This window comes from Pholis gunnellus (assembly GCF_910591455.1).
Source record: "Pholis gunnellus genome assembly, chromosome: 17".
Lineage (NCBI taxonomy): Eukaryota > Metazoa > Chordata > Actinopteri > Perciformes > Pholidae > Pholis > Pholis gunnellus.
Genome location: NC_136544.1, coordinates 11,385,076 through 11,403,848, shown reverse-complemented (window position 1 = coordinate 11,403,848; position 18,773 = coordinate 11,385,076). Strand labels below are relative to the sequence as shown.

General features: G+C 42.4%; 4 protein-coding genes across 5 annotated transcripts; 2 read left to right on the top strand and 2 right to left on the bottom strand.

Annotated features, from left to right (window-relative positions):
- On the top strand, nt 1–3,479 carry LOC306708989 (G-protein coupled receptor family C group 5 member C-like). The gene is made up of 4 exons (XM_079176987.1): nt 1–24; nt 734–1,742; nt 2,178–2,281; nt 2,369–3,479. Exons 2-4 carry the CDS (start codon nt 764–766, stop codon nt 2,465–2,467), a joined length of 1,182 nt encoding a protein of 393 aa, XP_079033113.1. The 5' UTR covers nt 1–24; nt 734–763; the 3' UTR covers nt 2,468–3,479.
- A 1,555-nt stretch (nt 3,480–5,034) lies between these two features.
- On the bottom strand, nt 5,035–8,642 carry ccdc137 (coiled-coil domain containing 137). The gene is made up of 6 exons (XM_079177056.1): nt 8,477–8,642; nt 7,810–7,943; nt 7,495–7,729; nt 7,222–7,304; nt 6,043–6,122; nt 5,035–5,941 (listed from the first exon to the last, which is right to left on the bottom strand). Exons 1-6 carry the CDS (start codon nt 8,545–8,547, stop codon nt 5,750–5,752), a joined length of 795 nt encoding a protein of 264 aa, XP_079033182.1. The 5' UTR covers nt 8,548–8,642; the 3' UTR covers nt 5,035–5,749.
- Nucleotides 8,643–11,605: 2,963 nt separating this feature from the next.
- Nucleotides 11,606–12,832, bottom strand: tspan10 (tetraspanin 10; the record flags this gene model as incomplete). Its single annotated transcript, XM_079177923.1, has 3 exons — nt 11,606–11,912; nt 12,007–12,599; nt 12,743–12,832. 3 exons carry the CDS (start codon nt 12,830–12,832, stop codon nt 11,606–11,608), a joined length of 990 nt encoding a protein of 329 aa, XP_079034049.1.
- A 2,889-nt stretch (nt 12,833–15,721) lies between these two features.
- On the top strand, nt 15,722–18,156 carry LOC306709809 (uncharacterized protein). Of its 2 annotated transcripts, none has more exons than XM_079178095.1 (4): nt 15,722–15,797; nt 16,376–16,478; nt 16,634–16,760; nt 17,486–18,156. In XM_079178095.1, the coding sequence occupies exons 2-4, from the start codon at nt 16,385–16,387 to the stop codon at nt 17,757–17,759; spliced, it is 495 nt and encodes a 164-aa protein (XP_079034221.1). In that variant the 5' UTR covers nt 15,722–15,797; nt 16,376–16,384; the 3' UTR covers nt 17,760–18,156. The 2 variants fall into 2 exon arrangements, with proteins under 2 accessions (XP_079034221.1, XP_079034220.1); XM_079178094.1 differs by having other exon boundaries at nt 16,631–16,760.
- The last annotated feature ends 617 nt before the right edge of the window (nt 18,157–18,773 follow it).

Sequence of the window (18,773 nt, the reverse complement as noted above, 5' to 3'; positions counted from 1 at the left end):
AACTGCTCTCCGTCATCAGTCCAGGTAAGAAGTCTGACATGCTTAATATTACTTTATGCTGCAGTATAAGGTTATAACTTCATCACAATGCTTTTAGCTGAAAAAATGATATTACAAGATGAATATTCGACAAAATGTCTTAGCTTCATGAAACATAATCCAATTTGATTTTCTCAATACATACAGAGAATGTAATTTATGTAACTTAATATCTCAGTTTCCTCCAAATTTGGAGATAGCATTGACAATGTCCTTTGATCAGTTTTAGGCTAAACTGATACATGTAAGTGTATATTTTTGGATGCTACATGATGAAAATAGTATTACATTGACAGCGGAATAATTATTGTAATTAAAGTTGAATACAATTTTCCCTTCAAATTAGACTGTGGGATGCTGTTTGTGTAATAACACTCATTATGTGTCCTGTATGTTAATGTTAAAATTATGCCTCTGTAAATTAGATGGGCAGACACAGCTTTGATTATCCAACAACAAGGTTCGTAATTAAAGACAGGGGAGACAAATGGCTCTAAGTTTTTGGATTCTCTAGACACTCGATTTAATTTATTTCAATGGACAGCAATTTTAGTACAACACAGTAAAACTCCACACTTGGCTTAGTACATTATGCAGCTGGAACAGTTTGTTTATTGTGACAGAGTAATAATACGGAAGCATCTTTTGCTTGTCTTTCCATGCATGTTTAACAATCTGTATTTTGTTGTGACAGCACTTTTCTTTGAGAATCTGCTGTGAAGCCATGGAACCCACCACTGTTCCAACGGGATGTGGTTCCAGTATCAGTTCCATATATTACAACCTGTGTGACCTGACTGCAGTGTGGGGGGTCGTGGTGGAGGCCGTTGCTGCTGCTGGTGTGGTGACTTCCTTTGTTCTGTTCGTCATCCTCATGGCCAGCTTACCGTTTGTGACAAACAAGAAGAGGAAGGGTATGGTGGCCCTGCAGGCCGGCATGCTGGTGTTCACGCTGGGACTCTTTGGACTCACCTTTGCCTTCATTGTGGGTCGCTACTCAACCAGCTGTGTTGCACGGAGGTTCCTCTTTGGAGTACTGTTCTCGGGCTGTCTAGCCTGCCTGGTGATGCACGGGTTGTGGCTCGCCCTGCTGGAGCGGAGGGACCGGGGGCCCAAGAGCTGGATGTTATGCCTGGGGGCCCTGGGTCTGTGGCTGGTCGAGGTGATCATCAACACTGAGTGGCTCGTCATCACTGTGGCCAGGAGCCCACCCAGAGGTGTCATTATCTCCGACCTGTCCTGCAGCATCGCTAACCGGGACTTTGTGTTGGCGCTGATCTATGTGATGGTTCTGCTGCTAGCTGTGGTGCTGATGGCTGTGCCCTCACTGACGCACAAGCACAAGCAGTGGCGGCGAGATGGAGCCTTCATCCTGGTCTCGGGGCTCTTCACCGTGGCTATCTGGGTAGCTTGGATTGTCATGTACATCTATGGGAACAGAGTGGTCGGGAATCCCAGCTGGGACGATCCCACTCTGGCTATAGCCTTGGTGTCAAATGCCTGGGTGTTCCTCATCCTCTACGCCGTCCCAGAAATCTGCTTACTGACCCAGCAGGACCCAGACCAGGAGCAGCCAATCGATGGAGATCACGTTTACCCCGCCAGGAGCCTGGTTTATGACGAAATCCTTAAGGAGCCGGAGCCACCCCACCAGAACATCTACATGGAGAATAAAGCCTTCACTATGGACGAGCCTCCAACAGGTACAGCATGACACGTAGTGGTTTAGCATTAACCTTACAATGACAGTGCCTCATTGAGCTCAACCACATTTTGTATAGATAGATGCTGAATCATCAGAATCAAAAATCTAAATGAGTCGGCAGGACAGCGCTCCAATGAAATGATCAATTAATGCACATGTGCTTTGGGCTTTCACCTTTTGTGCAAACAGTCGTACAGAATATACAAAAGGTTTTAAAGTTTGACAAAATCCAACGTGTGCAAGGCATCTGATTCCTCCTCACAGATGTAGCAAATATTGAATCACCTAATGGGTCCGTTTGAGTAAATGTGTGTTGCTACGGAGACTTTAGTGTTTTAATGTGGATGTTGTGTTAAGTCTACAGATACAAAGTAATGGACTGGATGACCATCGCAACAAACTCTTATTTTTCAATCCTTTTTTCTGTTACCAGTACCCACAAAGCCAGTGTCTCCATATGGTGCTTATAACGGTCAGCTACGGAGTTGTGTGTACCAGCCCACTGAATTAGCCCTGATCGCCAAGGGCCTCACCAAGGTGAGCGAGTTCAAACTATTTCACGCCACAGAACATCCTCTTCTGCCGCGTCTGCTGAAACAACCCCTTCTCTGTGCGTTTCTACAGATGGACCAAGACGCCATGGTGCCTCGAGCTCGAGACCCCTTTTGGAATCGAGGAAGTGGCAGCTCCCTGCCTCGTTTAGCCGAGTCCTCGCTGCCTTAAGGACCGTCACCAGCAGGCGGCGTGAGTCAAGGGGCTCTCAGCGCTGTCTGTCGTTGCAGCTTTGACATCTCCACCAGGGGTTTGTTCTCCCCTCGCAATTCCTTGTATCAAATGTAATGTAGCCTGCTTTCTCTTCCTGAGCAAGAAGCTTGACATACGAACCAGTTGTGGTGAATCTCCAGTAGTTTGCAGTAATGAGAACTAGCTGCTCTAACAGACCTCTTTAAACTTGTCTTGTACTTTATTTCCTCTGATGTTCGTGCACTGCTTGTCTGTTTTGTATGGGGTGAGGGTCATTTATAAAAGACAAAAAAAAATACACCAACAATATCAGAGATGGACAGGCTATTGTAACCTCAATGAGCTCTTCTATTGAATGTCCATTCTCACTTTAACAACAAGTGCCCGAAACTTTTTTACTGCCAACTAAATCCGGCTTTGCTCACTCGTAGACTCACTCAAAAAGACAATCAAGAGAAAGACGGGCGCTTTTTGATATCTCTATAGGGAAAAAATGACTTTGCCTTGTAGCTTAGTCACCTCTTTCTAGTTTTCTACAAAAGTTAAATCCCAAAGTGGAAACATTTTATACATTTTCAGGTGACAACTGACCTACAGCAGGTTGATGGTGGAGAAACTAGACATGGGTTAGGTGCACTGAGTTTAAAGCAAAGGAAAGGTCTATAATTGAGCTGATACATGTTTTAATTCACAAACACTGAACGTTGTTGTGTTCTCACCAATATAATGCTTTCTCTTGTCACAAATCGACTGACTGTAATTTGCTAATCTGTCGTAAACAATACTTACTTGTTAACTTATAACATTATGTTGTGATTCAGACTTCCCATGAAAGCCGTATGATTTTTTTAGTGCCTTGAATTTATTAAATTACAATTTTATGTAAAAGTGTACATTTCTTACTTATTAAACCTATAAAAGGTTACATAAATACCATTTGGCTGTTGGATCTTTGGACTGTAACAGGTAACAATTGTCGAGCATAAGCAGACGAGGCATAATGTAAGAGGAAGTATCACAAGGTCAACACCTACATTATTTACATAGTTTGCTTGATAAGATTTAACGACTTCACCTGGTGCAGGTGATGGTTATACTCTAGTGGCTTTGTGTGTACACTGCTGGACAAGGGATACAACTATTCTAGGTGGTACTGAATAAAATCTGAATGTAATAGTGAGTGGATGCTCCTACATTTTGAGTTCGGGGCATTACAATGCGATTCGATGGACAATCTCATAAAAACTGCATCGTCTGACAGCAGAACTATGACAGGCTGCCAGGAGCCTTCTCTGCACTCATGCTGGTTACATAGGAAGCTGCAAATAAGCACACTGCCAGCACCATCACAACATTATTGTTCGTGGGACAAATTAGCATGGACAACTGCTTTGACTTGACGAGTAATAAGAGGAACCATTATGCACACACACACACACACACACGCACACGCTCACACGTGTACTTTAGGAGCTTCAGAGTGAGCCGTGGCTGCCTAGCAGCAGGCTGAGTAGGCTCTCCCCCAATTACTCCCACCATCCTCTGCCGTCAGCAGCCACGAGTACTTGCTCGGAAAGGAAATTGCTCACAAACTGGAAATCAGGCCAATTAACGGTATACAACAGAACACAAATGTCGAATATTTTACTCTGTGACGCCTGATGGGTGCACCTTTCGATTCCCCTGCTTGTAGATATAACAATGGTAGCAAAGAGCTGCAAAATAAACACCAAAAAAAAAAAAGCAGCGCAGACTTGTCAAACAACCTGATGGTGAACACACAGCAGGGAAAATGTATCCAAACGCAAACAAACCCGCATTCAAACATTCCATGGAATGTTTTCTTTGCATTTCCAACAACATATTACCTGCCTTTTACCCATGCATCTCACGAAGGGGTCACTGGTAAATAAACGCATACATTAAACCTTGACAATGTCTTTATTTAGAGTGTATTAACTGTTAATTCCTGATCAGTGACTAGAGCTTAAAAAAAAAACTAAACAAACAGCATCTTTCTCTGACAGGAAGCAACGGTAAATCCCTTGATAATGCGGATAGCCGTCTTGTGCACATGGACACCGGGGTAAATGACCAATGGTGGTTGAGCTCAGCACAAGGGAGTCAGCACTACCAATCACAAGCAGCTGTCCCCACTTAATGCATTTCCATGTCACTGTGACAACCCTCAGTGGACAAACACAGACCAAAAAAAAAAAAAAAAAAGGCTGATGAAACAGAAATGACTGTGAAACCATAGTCCCCGACAACAGGGATTCAGTAATAATTGGTAAAACCATCTGGTGTTATTATTCAGTACATCAATATTGCAACAAAAAACAACATATCAGTGTAATGTTTGCTTTCAGATCGAGGCAGCTTTGAAAAGATGAAGTTGTTCAACAAACATATGTGAATTTGCACAGTTTGTCCCAGAGAATAATGTTCAAACAAAGGCCTTGTTCATGAGCGTAAACCTGTTCACGGATTACAAACCTAAATCGCTGTGCCAGGCTCCAATAGGTGCTCCGCATTCAAAAAGGCTGCTGGGATTTATTCATTCAGGCTCTCAGGGGGGGGTACAAATGGTTTGGAAGTATTATAAGTCTACTGCCATGAATTAATATTTATAATTAGGCATGATTTGCCATTAAAAATAAATTTTTTCACTTTAAAGTTTGCATAATCAGTCAGCTCTCCATACAAGCAACAGCTTTCTGCAGGCGGACTGCCATCTAGTGGGACCACAGCAAACAGTTGAAGGTTCATCTTTGCCTTGACGTGGCCTTTATGCATTCATTGTCTATTGACAAATGATGTCATTGTGGCGACCCAAAGATGTAAAAGAAACTGTGCGAATACAACTGAACACTTGCCAGTGAACATCTGACACAATTACAGGGGTGAGAATTCAACAAAGTCACGTGTCTGGATGTATTTATTTCGGGGTGATCAGTTTATCTTCTTATAAAAACATACAAGCAGGCATTAACAATTTAAACAGCCTTTCCTATTTTGAGCTAAACGTGCAACGCTGAGCGTTGCAGGTGAATGTTGATCCCTGCTGACCTCACACTGTGGGCAGTGGATGCAAATGTTTACTTCTTTCCCCGCCCGACAGCTGCGCTATGACAAGCTCTGGGCAGTTCCAAAGTTACACAACACAAAGAGTCTGTCGACGGTTATCTCTCGATCCGTTTCAGCGTCTGAGCTTCAGTGCTGCCTGAAGTCGGGGGACTTCTAGCTCCTTCACATGAAACATCACTTGGGGTTCTTGAGTTTTTCCAGATTGGCAGACCTGGCCTCGTGCTCTTTCTGTTTCTGTTTCTTAAGAAGACGGTACGCCTCCACTACTCGCACCCTCTCCTCCTCCATGATTCTCCGTCTGGCCATGGAGGGCTTGGTTGTGGGGACCACCGTGTGTCCTAGGAGGGAGTTGAGAAGCAGCTCCTTCTGGAGATGGTAGAGGAGAAAAAACAACAAAAAACACCGTTTACACCTCTTATTCAAGCGTGAAGAGCACCGTCGTGACATTTGATAACTTAGAAGGTCACCTTGGGCTTGACGGGAGCTTTCCTGGGTTTGGCGCTCAAAGACGGTGGGGCCATTGAAACTTCACCAAAGGGAACAGTATCTAGAAAACAAACACATCAGTCAATCGTATCAGTATACAAATGAGTTCTACATCTTACTCTGACAGGAGTATCCATTTCAAGTATATGCATATATGGAAAATAAGCCTATCTACAAATCCAACAGACACACCTGAGAGCAATAATTCACTCTCGTCGTCACTCTGCTCTGGTCTACACCAAGTTCTACCGTAACTATCTGCCACCGTAGCTCCTAAATGCTCCAGCTAGCTGCTAATTTTAGCTCTGCTGCTTGGTGCTGTGCAGTGTGTAGGAAGCATGCAGTGGGTTTTGAAGATTGGTGGGCTGGAAAACTGAAACAATAAGCTCAGTAGAGCTGAGCGTAACTGCAGTGTCCTGCTGCAGAGTGGCGCCTTGTTTGACTTTCCCCAAAGGACTAGAATAAATAGCTACAGCACGTTCAAAATGCTGCTGTTAAGAACCAAGATAACTGGCTTCTAATTGGCTTAAAGGGATAGTTCGGGTGTTTTGATGTGGGGTTGTATGAGGTACTTATCCATAGTCAGTGTATTAGACGGTGGTCAGCAAGCCCCCCGCTGTTTGGATAAGCAGTCAGGAGTACCAGCACGGCAGCAAAGACATGCTTCCTGGTCTACTGCTGCCTCGATCAGTTAGTTTCTATGTGTTATTGTGAGACTTTGGTTAGTTTGAATTCACCAAAGCCGCACAGTAACATAAACAAACCAATCGATGGAGGCAGCAGGAGACCAGCAAGTTAAACCTATGGAAATATAAATATAGCGCATGCTGAAAATAATATAGATTTTCTTTGGGGGGGGGGGGGGGGGTCTGCCGTTGTTTTAGGTGACTAAAATATGTTTAGCTGCTGCCCCCGTGCCTACTGTAAGTATGGATAAGTACCTATTACATGTAACTATCCCTTCAAGAATATATCCTTCTGTTCCTTCGGGAACGCTTGTGGATAATATACTTTTCTGATAAACTTGAAGAATATAAAGTCAAATGGTCCCGTCGATTTTTAATAAAACACTCCTACCACCTTAAATGCACCTCAACTTTGGCCGGTGCATGCTTGTACTGAACTATAGGAGGACAGAGCTGCTCCCTCACGTTCCTTACCTATGAACATATCTTTCTCCACCTGGGCCAATTGTCTGTTCAACTTTTTCTGGTGTAGCTTCAGTAATCTGAGTTGATCATACCTGTAGCAAAGACAGCAAAGTTCAAATAAAATGATACACGTGTCAGCCAGGAATGAAACCAACAAATCACCTACGCATATAATTAGAAGCATAAGCAGCAGGATAGCGTATAACTCACTCAGTCGGCCCATACCAGCACAAATACATGTCATCAGCTGACTTTGCTGATGACAAGTTAAGGTGTACTCACTCCTTCTTTTTCTCAGACTTGCCCTTGTCGGTGGATCCCTCTTGTTTGTCGGCATCCAGCTCAGGCTTTCTGTCTACTTGGTTCTTGGTGAGGAAGAGGACGTGTTTGGTCTCATTGTCCATGCGCCGCAGATACGCTTTTTCACTTTCCGTCTTTCCCCTCTTGAAATGTGGGACGGGTATGTCTGGTATGTCTCCAGTCTCCGACTCCTCTGGTTTACCTCTGGGGGAGATGGCTAGAGAGACGGAAACCTCGCTAATTATAAATGACTGCGTGGATCACACAGTGCAACGTTAAAGAAGCTTTTCTGCTCACCTTGTTTTAGCTTTTTGGTTTTCAAGGATGCTGTTTTCATTCTCTCTTTGCTTTTCATTATCTCACGCAGCTTAAAGGGGATGTGCTCCATGTGATCCGGTTTGGCTTTCTTGGGTTTTCCATCTCTCTTGTCACTGTTAACACACAATCAGGTTTAATAAAGTTTTCACATACAAGGAATTTGCATTGGTGTATTGTGCATACACATGGTAAGAGAAATTAAAAATAAAAGTATTGCAAAAATCAAGAATCAAAGATATAGAATAGAAGAAAAAAATACAGTAAAAATAGAAAATACTTTAAAAACAATATGTAGAGTATATCAGAATACAAAGTGGAAGGCTGAGCAGTTTTTAGAGGTGGCAGTTTAACGCAGAAATGTGCAAAAGTGTGCAATGAATGCACCAAGTTTCACAGTACGAAGTATAAATACAACACAGTTCAGAGAGTAATCAACAGTAAGGACAAAGTGTCATTAAAGTCAGCCTATGAAAGCCACACATAGTGCAGGTACGTGTCCTCACTTAGCGTTGACTACAAGGATTATGTTGACAAGTTGAATCTCTTTTTTAAATATGAAGCTAATGACGTTAGCTAATAACAGCTAACGTTAGCTGGTGGAGCTAGCTAGCAGTGTTTCTGCTACACATTAGCTTCCTAACGTTACCTTGGACGTTGGGCGGACTTGCCCGCTTGTTTTCCTGACTCGGTAGTTTCGTTCTTCTTATTCTTCCCCATGTCACTGCCCTTTACTTCAATGGATTACAACTTATCTTTAAAAACAATAACACATGTGAAGCAGCGTGTGTAACCTTTAACCTACGAACCTTAACCTCAAAGCAGGCAGTGGGAGAGAGGAAGTACAGAGGTCTCACTCTGTGTGTTTTTCCGGGTACCGGGGTCGTTTCCTTTGCTCCTCGCGAGGCGTTTCCTCGAGTTTCCTCGTAAATAGACGATCTTTGCTGGAACCGTCATTTCAAATGGTTAGAATAGTTGCTGTACTTCTATCTGCCACCACTAGATGGCAGAGTTACTCCAGTTTGTTAACACAGTGCTACAGAGACCTAGAAGTGCTCAATGTTGTGAAATAGATAGATAGATAGATAGATAGATAGATATATAGATAGATAGATAGATAGATAGATAGATAGATAGATAGATAGATAGATAGTTACTTTATTAATCCCGCAAGGGGAATTTTTGTCACTACATCAGCATTTATGGTACACTCAAAGCAGTAAAAGTAACATACAATGGAAATACTAAGGTAAAGTATAAGGCACCCAAATTTGACTTACAGCACTTGATTAAATGTACTCAGTTACTTTTGAGATGTCACTGTTTCAGGAATTGTGATACAATCAGCTGTTGGCACCATAGTTACTTGTAGCTCATTCAGCATCCTCCTGATCATGTATCAGACATGTGGCATCCAATATGCCATTCATGATACATGGTTTTCAGAAGAGGATTAACCAGAAAATGTAACTGATCTCATCAAAAACTCACCTTTAGTTAATGGCCATAAAGAAAATTGGTATGAAATTCATCCACATGTTTTGGTGATTATGTGCAGATTATCAGGGTGAGTTTGTGAGCCTATGAGAGAGACAGTGTGAAGTAAGAGTGTGTGTCCCTGCACATGTGTATGAATGGAGTATAGATTACAGAGAGACGCTGTTTTAAGCCATCAAATGAATGGATAGGTGTGTTTATGTGGGGGAGGTGTGTGTGTGAGGGGAGGGGGATTACCAGTGAGACATAATGCAACTCAATCTTAGAGACTGCTGATGAAAGGAGAATGCTTTCGCCATTCAAGCTATATGTTCTCAGGTGCATAATATTGCAGGTGGAGGGGAGATGTCTTCTGAGAAAATCCCATATATTTTTGAATTGCTCCTGATGGACACAAATCCCCATTATTATCCCCCAAAACATCTGCATTTGTCTCCCACTGTCATGTGTCTGTCCAGGTCAGCCTCAGCAGCAGGGACATCCCCTAAAAATCATATGTAATATTAGTTTTGTTATACTATGTATAACAATTTGCCTCATATTGTATTTAGTTATTTTCTGTGCTTTAAAAATGTATAAACTCTATTTTTTCTATATTAACAGTGAATCATTCCCAGCAATATCTAACATCACCTAAGATCATTATATTTCCTTCTAATAACATTGCAGTTTTGTAAAGGTGCAGACAATCGGAGTACTTAATGATCTATTGTCTGGTTGCCACAAGCAAATTCAGCATGTCCTCACAGTAATCTTATGAAGCTGCTGTCTAGTTTAAAGACATTGTGGAGGGTTCATCGGTAACCTGAGTTTGGGATTACAGCCTTTATTCTCTGTATTTCTTCAAATAGGAAGTTATGAAGATGTGTTTTGTAATCACAGCAGGACAATTCATTTCAAATCCGTTTGTCTCGAGTAAAAACAAATTGCAGAACGATGGAAGCGGATATTTGTCTTGAACGCAGTCTTTAAATTTGGCACGACTAACAAGGAAATCTTTAAAGTTACCTGCTGTACTTCACTTTTAATGACAGCTCAAACAACCAAAGTATGAATTTGGATGTGGCCAAACCTGAAGCGAAGAGCGGCGACAAAGCTCCCCTGAGTCACCGGCACTGCATCTGGCCCGCCCAAATTCAAACAGAGGAACAGTCGCCAGTTCAAGAGCAAGCCTCCCAAGAGGGGCGTCATTGGGTAGCCCTACATGTTCATGAGCGTCATCCAGAACGTTTGTCTTTTATAAGTTTCTCCACAATAAAACTGATTTTTTTCTCTCACCTCAGCTTTGGAGAGGAGATCCCAGGAATGGAAGGGCTTGGCACTGGTAAGCGGGAGTATCACAGTTCCTGTAGGCCACCAAACAACATCACCACTGTTCCTTTATCTTACCTTCTATTTGTTCTTGCTTTTTTTAGACATCACCGTAATCTGCCCGTAATGTGTCCTCGTGTCACTGCCTGAGGTTGCAGTGGGAGCTGTAACAAGAAGCGCGGTAGCTCACTTTGAAGACGGAGTTTCTGCGCAATTGTTCGGCATCATGTTTAATTAAACTCAGAATAAAGGTTGGGTTTTTAAAAACATTTCCTCTTTTTTCTTTTTTCCCCTCTTTGCCAAACTTTGCGTGTTATTAAGTCTTGCCACTCTGTTTGAAATATTACATAATCCCCGTGATGATGCTTTATTTGTCCCTTTAAGAACAAGTAGCATATGTGAACCACAATATAATTTGAACAGTAAAGTAATTCAGGGTCCATTGAATCTCTGTCTGTTGCCATGAATTTAGCATTTAATATCCTGAGCAATTTGCTAGGACTTAAAGGAATAGTTTGACATTTTGGTAATACTCGTATTTGCTTTCTTGTCAAGAGTTAGATGAGAAGAATGATACTCTCATGTCCATGTGGTAAATATGAAGACCGTTAGCTTAGCATAAAAAACAGAGGCCTATAGCTAGCCTAGCTCTGTCCAAATCCCTAAATGTAAATATCACAAATTTTGATACTTTTTATAGATTCTTTTTCTTAATCAAAACATGAATTTTCACCAGCTAAACAAAGCACTTTGCACACTTTCACAAATTTATGCTTTAAATTTGCTTCCATAAAAATAAGATGTGGTTTAGGGGGTACAGCATGCACTACAAATGAGAAACAAGATCCAAAAGCAGTTAGCACTCATTAAATATCAGAACACAATATATTCATACGGGGTTGAATACCCTCCTTGTGACCCGGGTCTGAATAAGCAGAAGATGACGGATGGATATTATCACCATCCCATGTTATGTGTAAACTTTATGCCAGTGGATGCTCTCTAACAGCCGTGTGCTGATAAACAGAGTCAGAATCTGGACCCCCAGTACGACTATTCCAACTGTCCCGATCAGGCCCTCGTGCTGCTCGATCCAGCGAGAGATTCCTCCCAGACAGCCGCCCAGGAAGATCACACTCTGAGCACTAAACTCATCCAGCAGCTGGGCTCCCAAACCACACTGAGAGTTCCACACTGTTCCGTTCTCCAGAGGGTCCACACAGCATGTCGCGGGGACGCCACAGGCCAGCACTCCTGGAGCTGAGCAGTTGTAATATCTGAGGAAAGGAAATGATATCCAATAACTTTCAAGGCATTCACGATGAACTTTTTCATATATAAATACATCCACGTTAGTCGCCTGCTACTCACATGTTGAGCTCCCAGTCACGGTAGTTATCTGCCCCACAGCACTGCAGATTGGACTGAATCTCGTCCGTTATGAACCTCAGATCCAGATCGTCCTGGTAGCGCACCATGGCAGCTAACATCCCTGAGCGCAGGTAGCCTCCGACCCGATCTTGTAGACTGTAGGCCACGATGGCGGTCAGCACCTGGGCTGTGATGAGGGCCAGCACCACAAAAGAGAACAGCTTCAGTAAAGTGCAGTTCTCTCTCAAGGCGCCCACACAGCCTGACAGGCAGAGCATGGTCAGCACAAAGCCCAGAGTCAAAAATATCAGCATCGGGTCAGTGCCGATGCTGCCGATCTTCTCCTGAGCAAACGACTGCTTGCTGATGAGGCCCCACATCCCCAGAACAAGAACCACCAGGCCCAGAACTGTGAAGCCCAGATTGGATATGATGAGGAAGTATTTCAGGAAATAGTCCATGAAAGAATATCTGTAGTGGGGTTGGATGCCTGCGAATACAGGGCTGTTGTCCTGTCCACTGTTTGGCCCTGCTTGGTGAATTTCAGTGGTGACATTGCCAAGCTCCTCGCCGTCCTCTTTAGCAGAGCTTGCCTTTGGACACACAGGAATGCAACTAAATACCGTAGCTTTCAGAACTAATGCCACCTCAAGCACTTAAACACACAGAGAGGTACTCAATAATCAGAAAGAAACGTAACATAACAAAGCAGAAGTTCCAAAAAATGACCCCTTACCTTTGGTATGAGCGGACTGGACTCATCCTGCGTGGTCTCCCTCCTCGACCACGGAAAAAGAATCCCTTTTATCATGAAATTCCTCTTCATGTCGGAGACGATTCTCCCTGTGCCTTGCGCCGGTCGGAATGACTCAAGCTTAAGGGGAGCATTGACTACAGTGTGAACAGAGGAGCATGTGAGCTGAGGTGGAGAAACCCATGCAGCGTTCAGCCTCTGGCTGCTGCGAGACGCAGGATTTCTTCATCATGTGAGAGTCACAGTGAGGGGATTAAACAGTTATCAAAGCATGTGTAAAATACTCACACACACACACACACACAAAGAGTGGGACTCTGACCAGAACAAGTAACTTCTGATTTGAAGCTTACTCACATAAACCACTAAGATGTCGAGGTTTAATTGGAAAATAAAGCGGATCGCTAAAGAGAAAATGTTGGATTTTGCCAACAACGAAAAATAATACAGTAGAAATATGCTATAACACTTATTCTTTAGACAAAACGCACTAACTAACCACACACAAATACACATAGAATGTTAAACATTTTGAAGGCGGCCTGAACTGAAGAATTCAAAATCTGTCTTCGATAAACACTGACAGTCATGTGACAGTACGAAACATGAGAATCCTCAAGGTGCACCTTCTGTTTGGCGTCTTTCAATATAAGAGCTGATATATTTCCATTTAACCGCCCTCTGATGAAGTAACGAGCAGCGTTTGGGAAAACAAATGTGACAGCAAGTTAAAAAGCAGAGCGAGAGCGAGAGAGAGAGAGAGAGAGAGGCCTGGCTCTCTCTCTCTCTGGCTCTGCGGGTCAGCTGCTGTCATTCTTTCCTCTGGCTGAGCTGCACTGAGCTGGAAGGAAGTCGGTCTGCAGCCGGAGCCTGACGCTGACTGGTGGGGGAGTCCAGATGTAAGGATGATAAGACTGGACAATAGTGCTTCTGTAAATCTGTTTCCATATTAACGTGGATCAACAGCAATCCAGAGAACGTTCTGTGGAGAGTCTGGATCGTAGCTTTCAAGAGTTTTGCCGATATTGCAGATTAATGTGTGTGCAGGTGCATATACACTCACTGTTCTATAAAGATACACAGGTGAAAGGCAGCTACATTTACTTGAGGCATTTGTGCTTTTATTCATATGAATTTTATGCTACTTTAAGCTTCTAGTTCAATATATTTTAAAGGTAGATATTATTCTCCACTATATTTCTCTGTAGTTTTACTGTTTAATGTGCAGATTAAGGATTTACATTCAACACTATTATGCATTGTTACAGATAAACTACCCAACATGTAACACATTAAAACAGTACAAATTCGCTTTTCTTAGACGAGCTACAACATTATCTGCTGCAGTACTGATACTTTTTCTTACTGATTGGGTTTTGAATGCATGATCTTACAAGGTTTTTTATTTGTCATTGTACAACAGGGTTGCACAACGACATTTAGAGTGTAGTCCCAATTTGCTTCATAGGAAGGAAAACTAAAAACTATATTATATATGGAGGGTGGAGGATGAGTTAAGCAGTCTCACAGCCAGAGGAAAGTACTTGTACTTCAGGTATATATATACAGTATATACATATGTCTATATATCTATCTATATGTGTGCGTGTGTGTGTGTGTGTGTGTGCACATCTATGGTCCATATTTATAACTAGCTAACTTGTGACTGCTTGCTGACAGTATAGATTATCAGCTGAGTGTCATATTGTTTTAGTAACAAATCTCTCAAATCCTGCTGTTTCCTTTCGGGGGGGATTTGATTTAAAGAGCAATTTGTTCCCACTCTTTGAATTGAATCCAACTCCTTCTGTATATTCAGCCCTGAAGATGTATGGTATACAGATGGAATTCATCCTACTAACAGCATACAGTAAATTAAGTTGCCACATGGGTATCAAGTTGGTGCAGGTGACAGGGACCATTGCCCATTCAGATTCCTTTTCGCCTCATGCCATATATCAACACTGTCTGCAGACAGCAGCAGCAGGATGCAGCAGCATTAACAGCCTTCCAATTGGAATGGCTCTGAGCTGGAATTTCTTGTGACAAAAGGTATTTCATGTCAGAGCTGCCCGGTATTTAAAAAAAGAAGGAAAATGTGCTTTGGTGATGGATATCTTGCTGCTTATTCGAGTCCAGCTGCATTTTCCTGCCCAAAACTGTCTAGCTTATTGATCTGTTTTCCATCAGCAGTCAGATTATTTCCACATAAATCATTTTCACCCTCATCAGGGGTGGATTAGTGTCAAATTGGTGAGCTAATGGAGTAAATCACACTGAAATAGGGGTGTTTAGTGGTGAGGGAATCTTTTTCAAAAGTTATTTATTTCTTATTCAGTCCATTTATTAAAAAAGATTAACACCACACACTTATTTTCAGCTTCATCGAGTGTGTATGTGTGTGTCTTTGGGTTTTGATCAATCCCTGACAATCAAAGGGACCATTGCTGGCTTTGTAGCTTTGTAGCCCAGATGTTGAGCAGATTGTATTACAGTCGGCAGTAAGAATGCTGTGCTGGAGCCATACTACATCAAACACCTCCTCTGGATGAGAGCCCACAGGGAGTGCAGTTGCCCTACTACACCACTCACAGCAGCAAAAAGACATCTGGGGGATAGAAGGAGGATTATCAGGACCTCCCATCAGGGTTATCTATCAATGTAGAAGATGAACACGTCTGCAAGACTCACCAGAGACTGAATTGGAAAGCATGTGTGTGTGTGTGCATGTGTTTGGGGAGCTTTGACTTTAGTAAGATGTGTGTGCAGCAGCAGCAGCAGCAGCAGCAGCTATGTGTGTGTGTGTGTGTGTGTGTGTGTGTGTGCATGCATGTTGAAGGAACAGAGTGCGTCTTCACTGCATCACTGAAGTGGGTGGGAGCAGGTGGGGGAATGGCTCCGGGAGATGAGAGAGGCAGTTATAAGAGAGTACTGACCAGGTCGTGTTTTCTCAGTGTGTCACTGCTGAAGGATCGTACCACAGAGCGGGTTCTGCTGCTGTGACCTGGAAAGACCCCCGGCACTACTTCACGGAAAGGTAGAGTAAAACCCAAAGAACAGTAAATCTAAGTGAAGGTAGAATTGAGTGAAATACATCCAGAAGCTTTATGCCAAACAAAAGATGAATCATTTGCAGTTCAGCTAAATATAAGTGAAATTCTAACTTGGTCACCAGGTGTTTTCTTTTAGCAAAAGTGTCTTAAGCATGCGTGCCTAGCATCTCTTTCATGCGGTGGAAGAAGTACTCAAATTCTTTACTGAAGTAAAAGTAGAAATACCACAATCTAAAAAGTAAAAGTCCTGAATCAAAAATGACGGTAGTGAGACTACTCAAAATATCAAAAGTCAAAGTACTCCTTATCCAGAAAAGCATTTGAATGTTAAAGTTCTTCTCTATGGAACCAATTTTAAATGCTTTGTATACTATAATGTACCTAAAATGTGTTTTTTGATGTAAAAAGTGACTAGTAATCAGTGTCAAATAAATATTTCTGATTTGTGAATTAGTACATTTGACTTAAGTACTTGAGCAAATGTATTTAGTTCCTTTCCACCACTGCGTTCCTGTACACTTGCTTCTCAGCAGCACCTATTTCCTATTTCTGTTTTTGTCAGGCGAGGAAGATGATGATGAACGGGATTGTGGTCCTGCTATGCATGCTCTTAACATGCGTAGCTCAGAAATGGAACCAGGGAAGCTCACGTTGGGGTCCTAAAGGTCAGGGACGATGTGTCGTCGCCGTCGATGTTCCACAATCTGTAAATGATTAGCAAAAGGTTTCGTTTTTTTAGAAGCACTAGAATGAAGATTTTGTTTGGAGTTCAGGGTGAATACTTGGCTTTATTCCGACTATAAATGTCTCTCTTCAGCAGAATACACCAAAGGAAAGACTTGTTCCAACCTGACCCAGGTGCTGGACAACTGGAAATATGCCATTCTAACCCAAGTGAAAGACCTGCTGATCAATGACCACGCTTCTGTCCTACCAGAATACAACAGGTGGGTCACACTGGATTCTGAACGGACATTGCAGTGATTGTAGACGCAGAGGCAAGGACAAGGAAAAAAAAGTGTCCAAATGTTGAGTAAGAGCGAGAATAACAACAGTCAGTGACGTCAGCGAGCATTTTCTTGTTCCATGCAAACGGACTAAATTAGGAATTATGTAACTCTGCTCTGCACATGACCACGGACCTGTCAGAGCCAGTAACTTGATCCACGTTTGCTCTGGTCCACACGAGGCCGACTTTTAATGACCTCACCGCGGAAACTCTGCCAACAGAAAACGGGGAAAACACAGCCAGTGTTTCTGGCAGATGTTAGTAAATTCGCTGACCCTTTCCTTTGGAGATTAGTCTCTGGACCGTAACACCAACAGTTAGTTACTGAACATTCCTGAGTAACCATTTCAGGGGCTTTGCAGGCTCCCTGCAGGTGTCTTCTCTTAAATTTGTGCCAAACATTTTTTAGGGACTTCCGGTATTTCTGTCTGTTTTCCTGATGTTTCCTGCAGATGATGGGGCTGTTTCTGCTTAACAGAATGTCGTGACTTTCATGTTGGCCAATTGGAGTTCTCCTCTCGGTTATGTTTTGAGTACAAACAACGTTTCTATGTGAGCTTATGGAAAACAACACTGTGCTACACAAAGCTCTTTGACTGGTCTTTCAAATAATGAAATAATTGACTCATTTGTACTTTCCCAAATGTCTCTGCATGTGTTCAGGATCCAGCCTCTGTCAGATGCCCTGGGAGACCTCTACACGCAGTTCAACACTCTGAAAGACGAGCTGGGGAAGCTCAACTCAAAGTTAGACAGTGTGGAGGGTTTTGTGGAAGACCTCAAGTACGGCAAGTTTGCTCTGCCTCAGCGGACCGTACAGAGGCTTCCGCCCAGCATTGGTCTGAGGTCTCCACTGCGAGCTCAGATGAGGGCTCCTGACAGTGGGACTATCAAGGGGCCACCACTGATCGGAGCCAGGAGAAAAGGGCCACAGTGACCTTAGACAGATCAGTGCTGATGTATCAACCCAGAGTTAATATGGTTATATATTTTCAGATGAGTCGTTGTATACTTTTATTGAGGAGTGTAATGGCAGAATTAGGTCACATGCTCATGCACGGTGTGAAAAGATGAGTTTTAAATCTCCAAAAAAAAGTCTTCTTTGGCTTTCTGTAAAAAGTCACTTTTAACCACAAGGTGGCAGCTAAAATCAACTTATCTCATCCTGCTGCTCTCTGTGTATCGATAGCCGGACATTAGGGATCATAATGGCTGAATTGTGATTTAATATATGCACACATTAATTAACATTGTATGAGCATTGTTTGTATTTGAGTCATTTACCCAAATGATTATTAAAAACAGATTCGTTTTGAGTTTATCTACATTTGATACATTGTACATTTAGTATTTTTTAACCATAGTAGGAAAAAGCGCTTTTCTCTTTGCTACTCATTCACACACTCACTCCAATGGTGGCGGAGCTGCAAGACGCTGGCCCAACCACTGTGAATATCGTGTTCGGAGATTGAAAGACAACGTGACATGTGGACGGAGGGAGCCGGGGTCGAACCGCCTGCTGCCAGCTGCCTCCAGTTTCAATGGAATATATAAAATAGGAGAGTTTCAAAAAAATAAAATTCATTTTGTATTCTTTTAAAATGCATCTAAATCAAATTACTTCATGAAAGTAGCGATATCTGTATCCTGATTATATCCTGGTTATAATAAAAATAGTACAATTTGAAAATGGACCATATTAGCCAGATTGAAAGAAAGCCAGTTACATCATGATGGATTTTGGAGAGTAATCATTTTCTTCACTAATCTTCACCACAACTAAAAAAAATGAAATAAGCAGTTTTGAAAACATTGTATCAACACTGGACTCCAAGTCCTCATAACTAAACACTTCCAATGATCTTTTATTTGGGACAGTGAATACAATGAGCACTGACAGTTTCACTATAGGAGGTAACCTATAATACAGAGTGACAAAGGAACAAATACA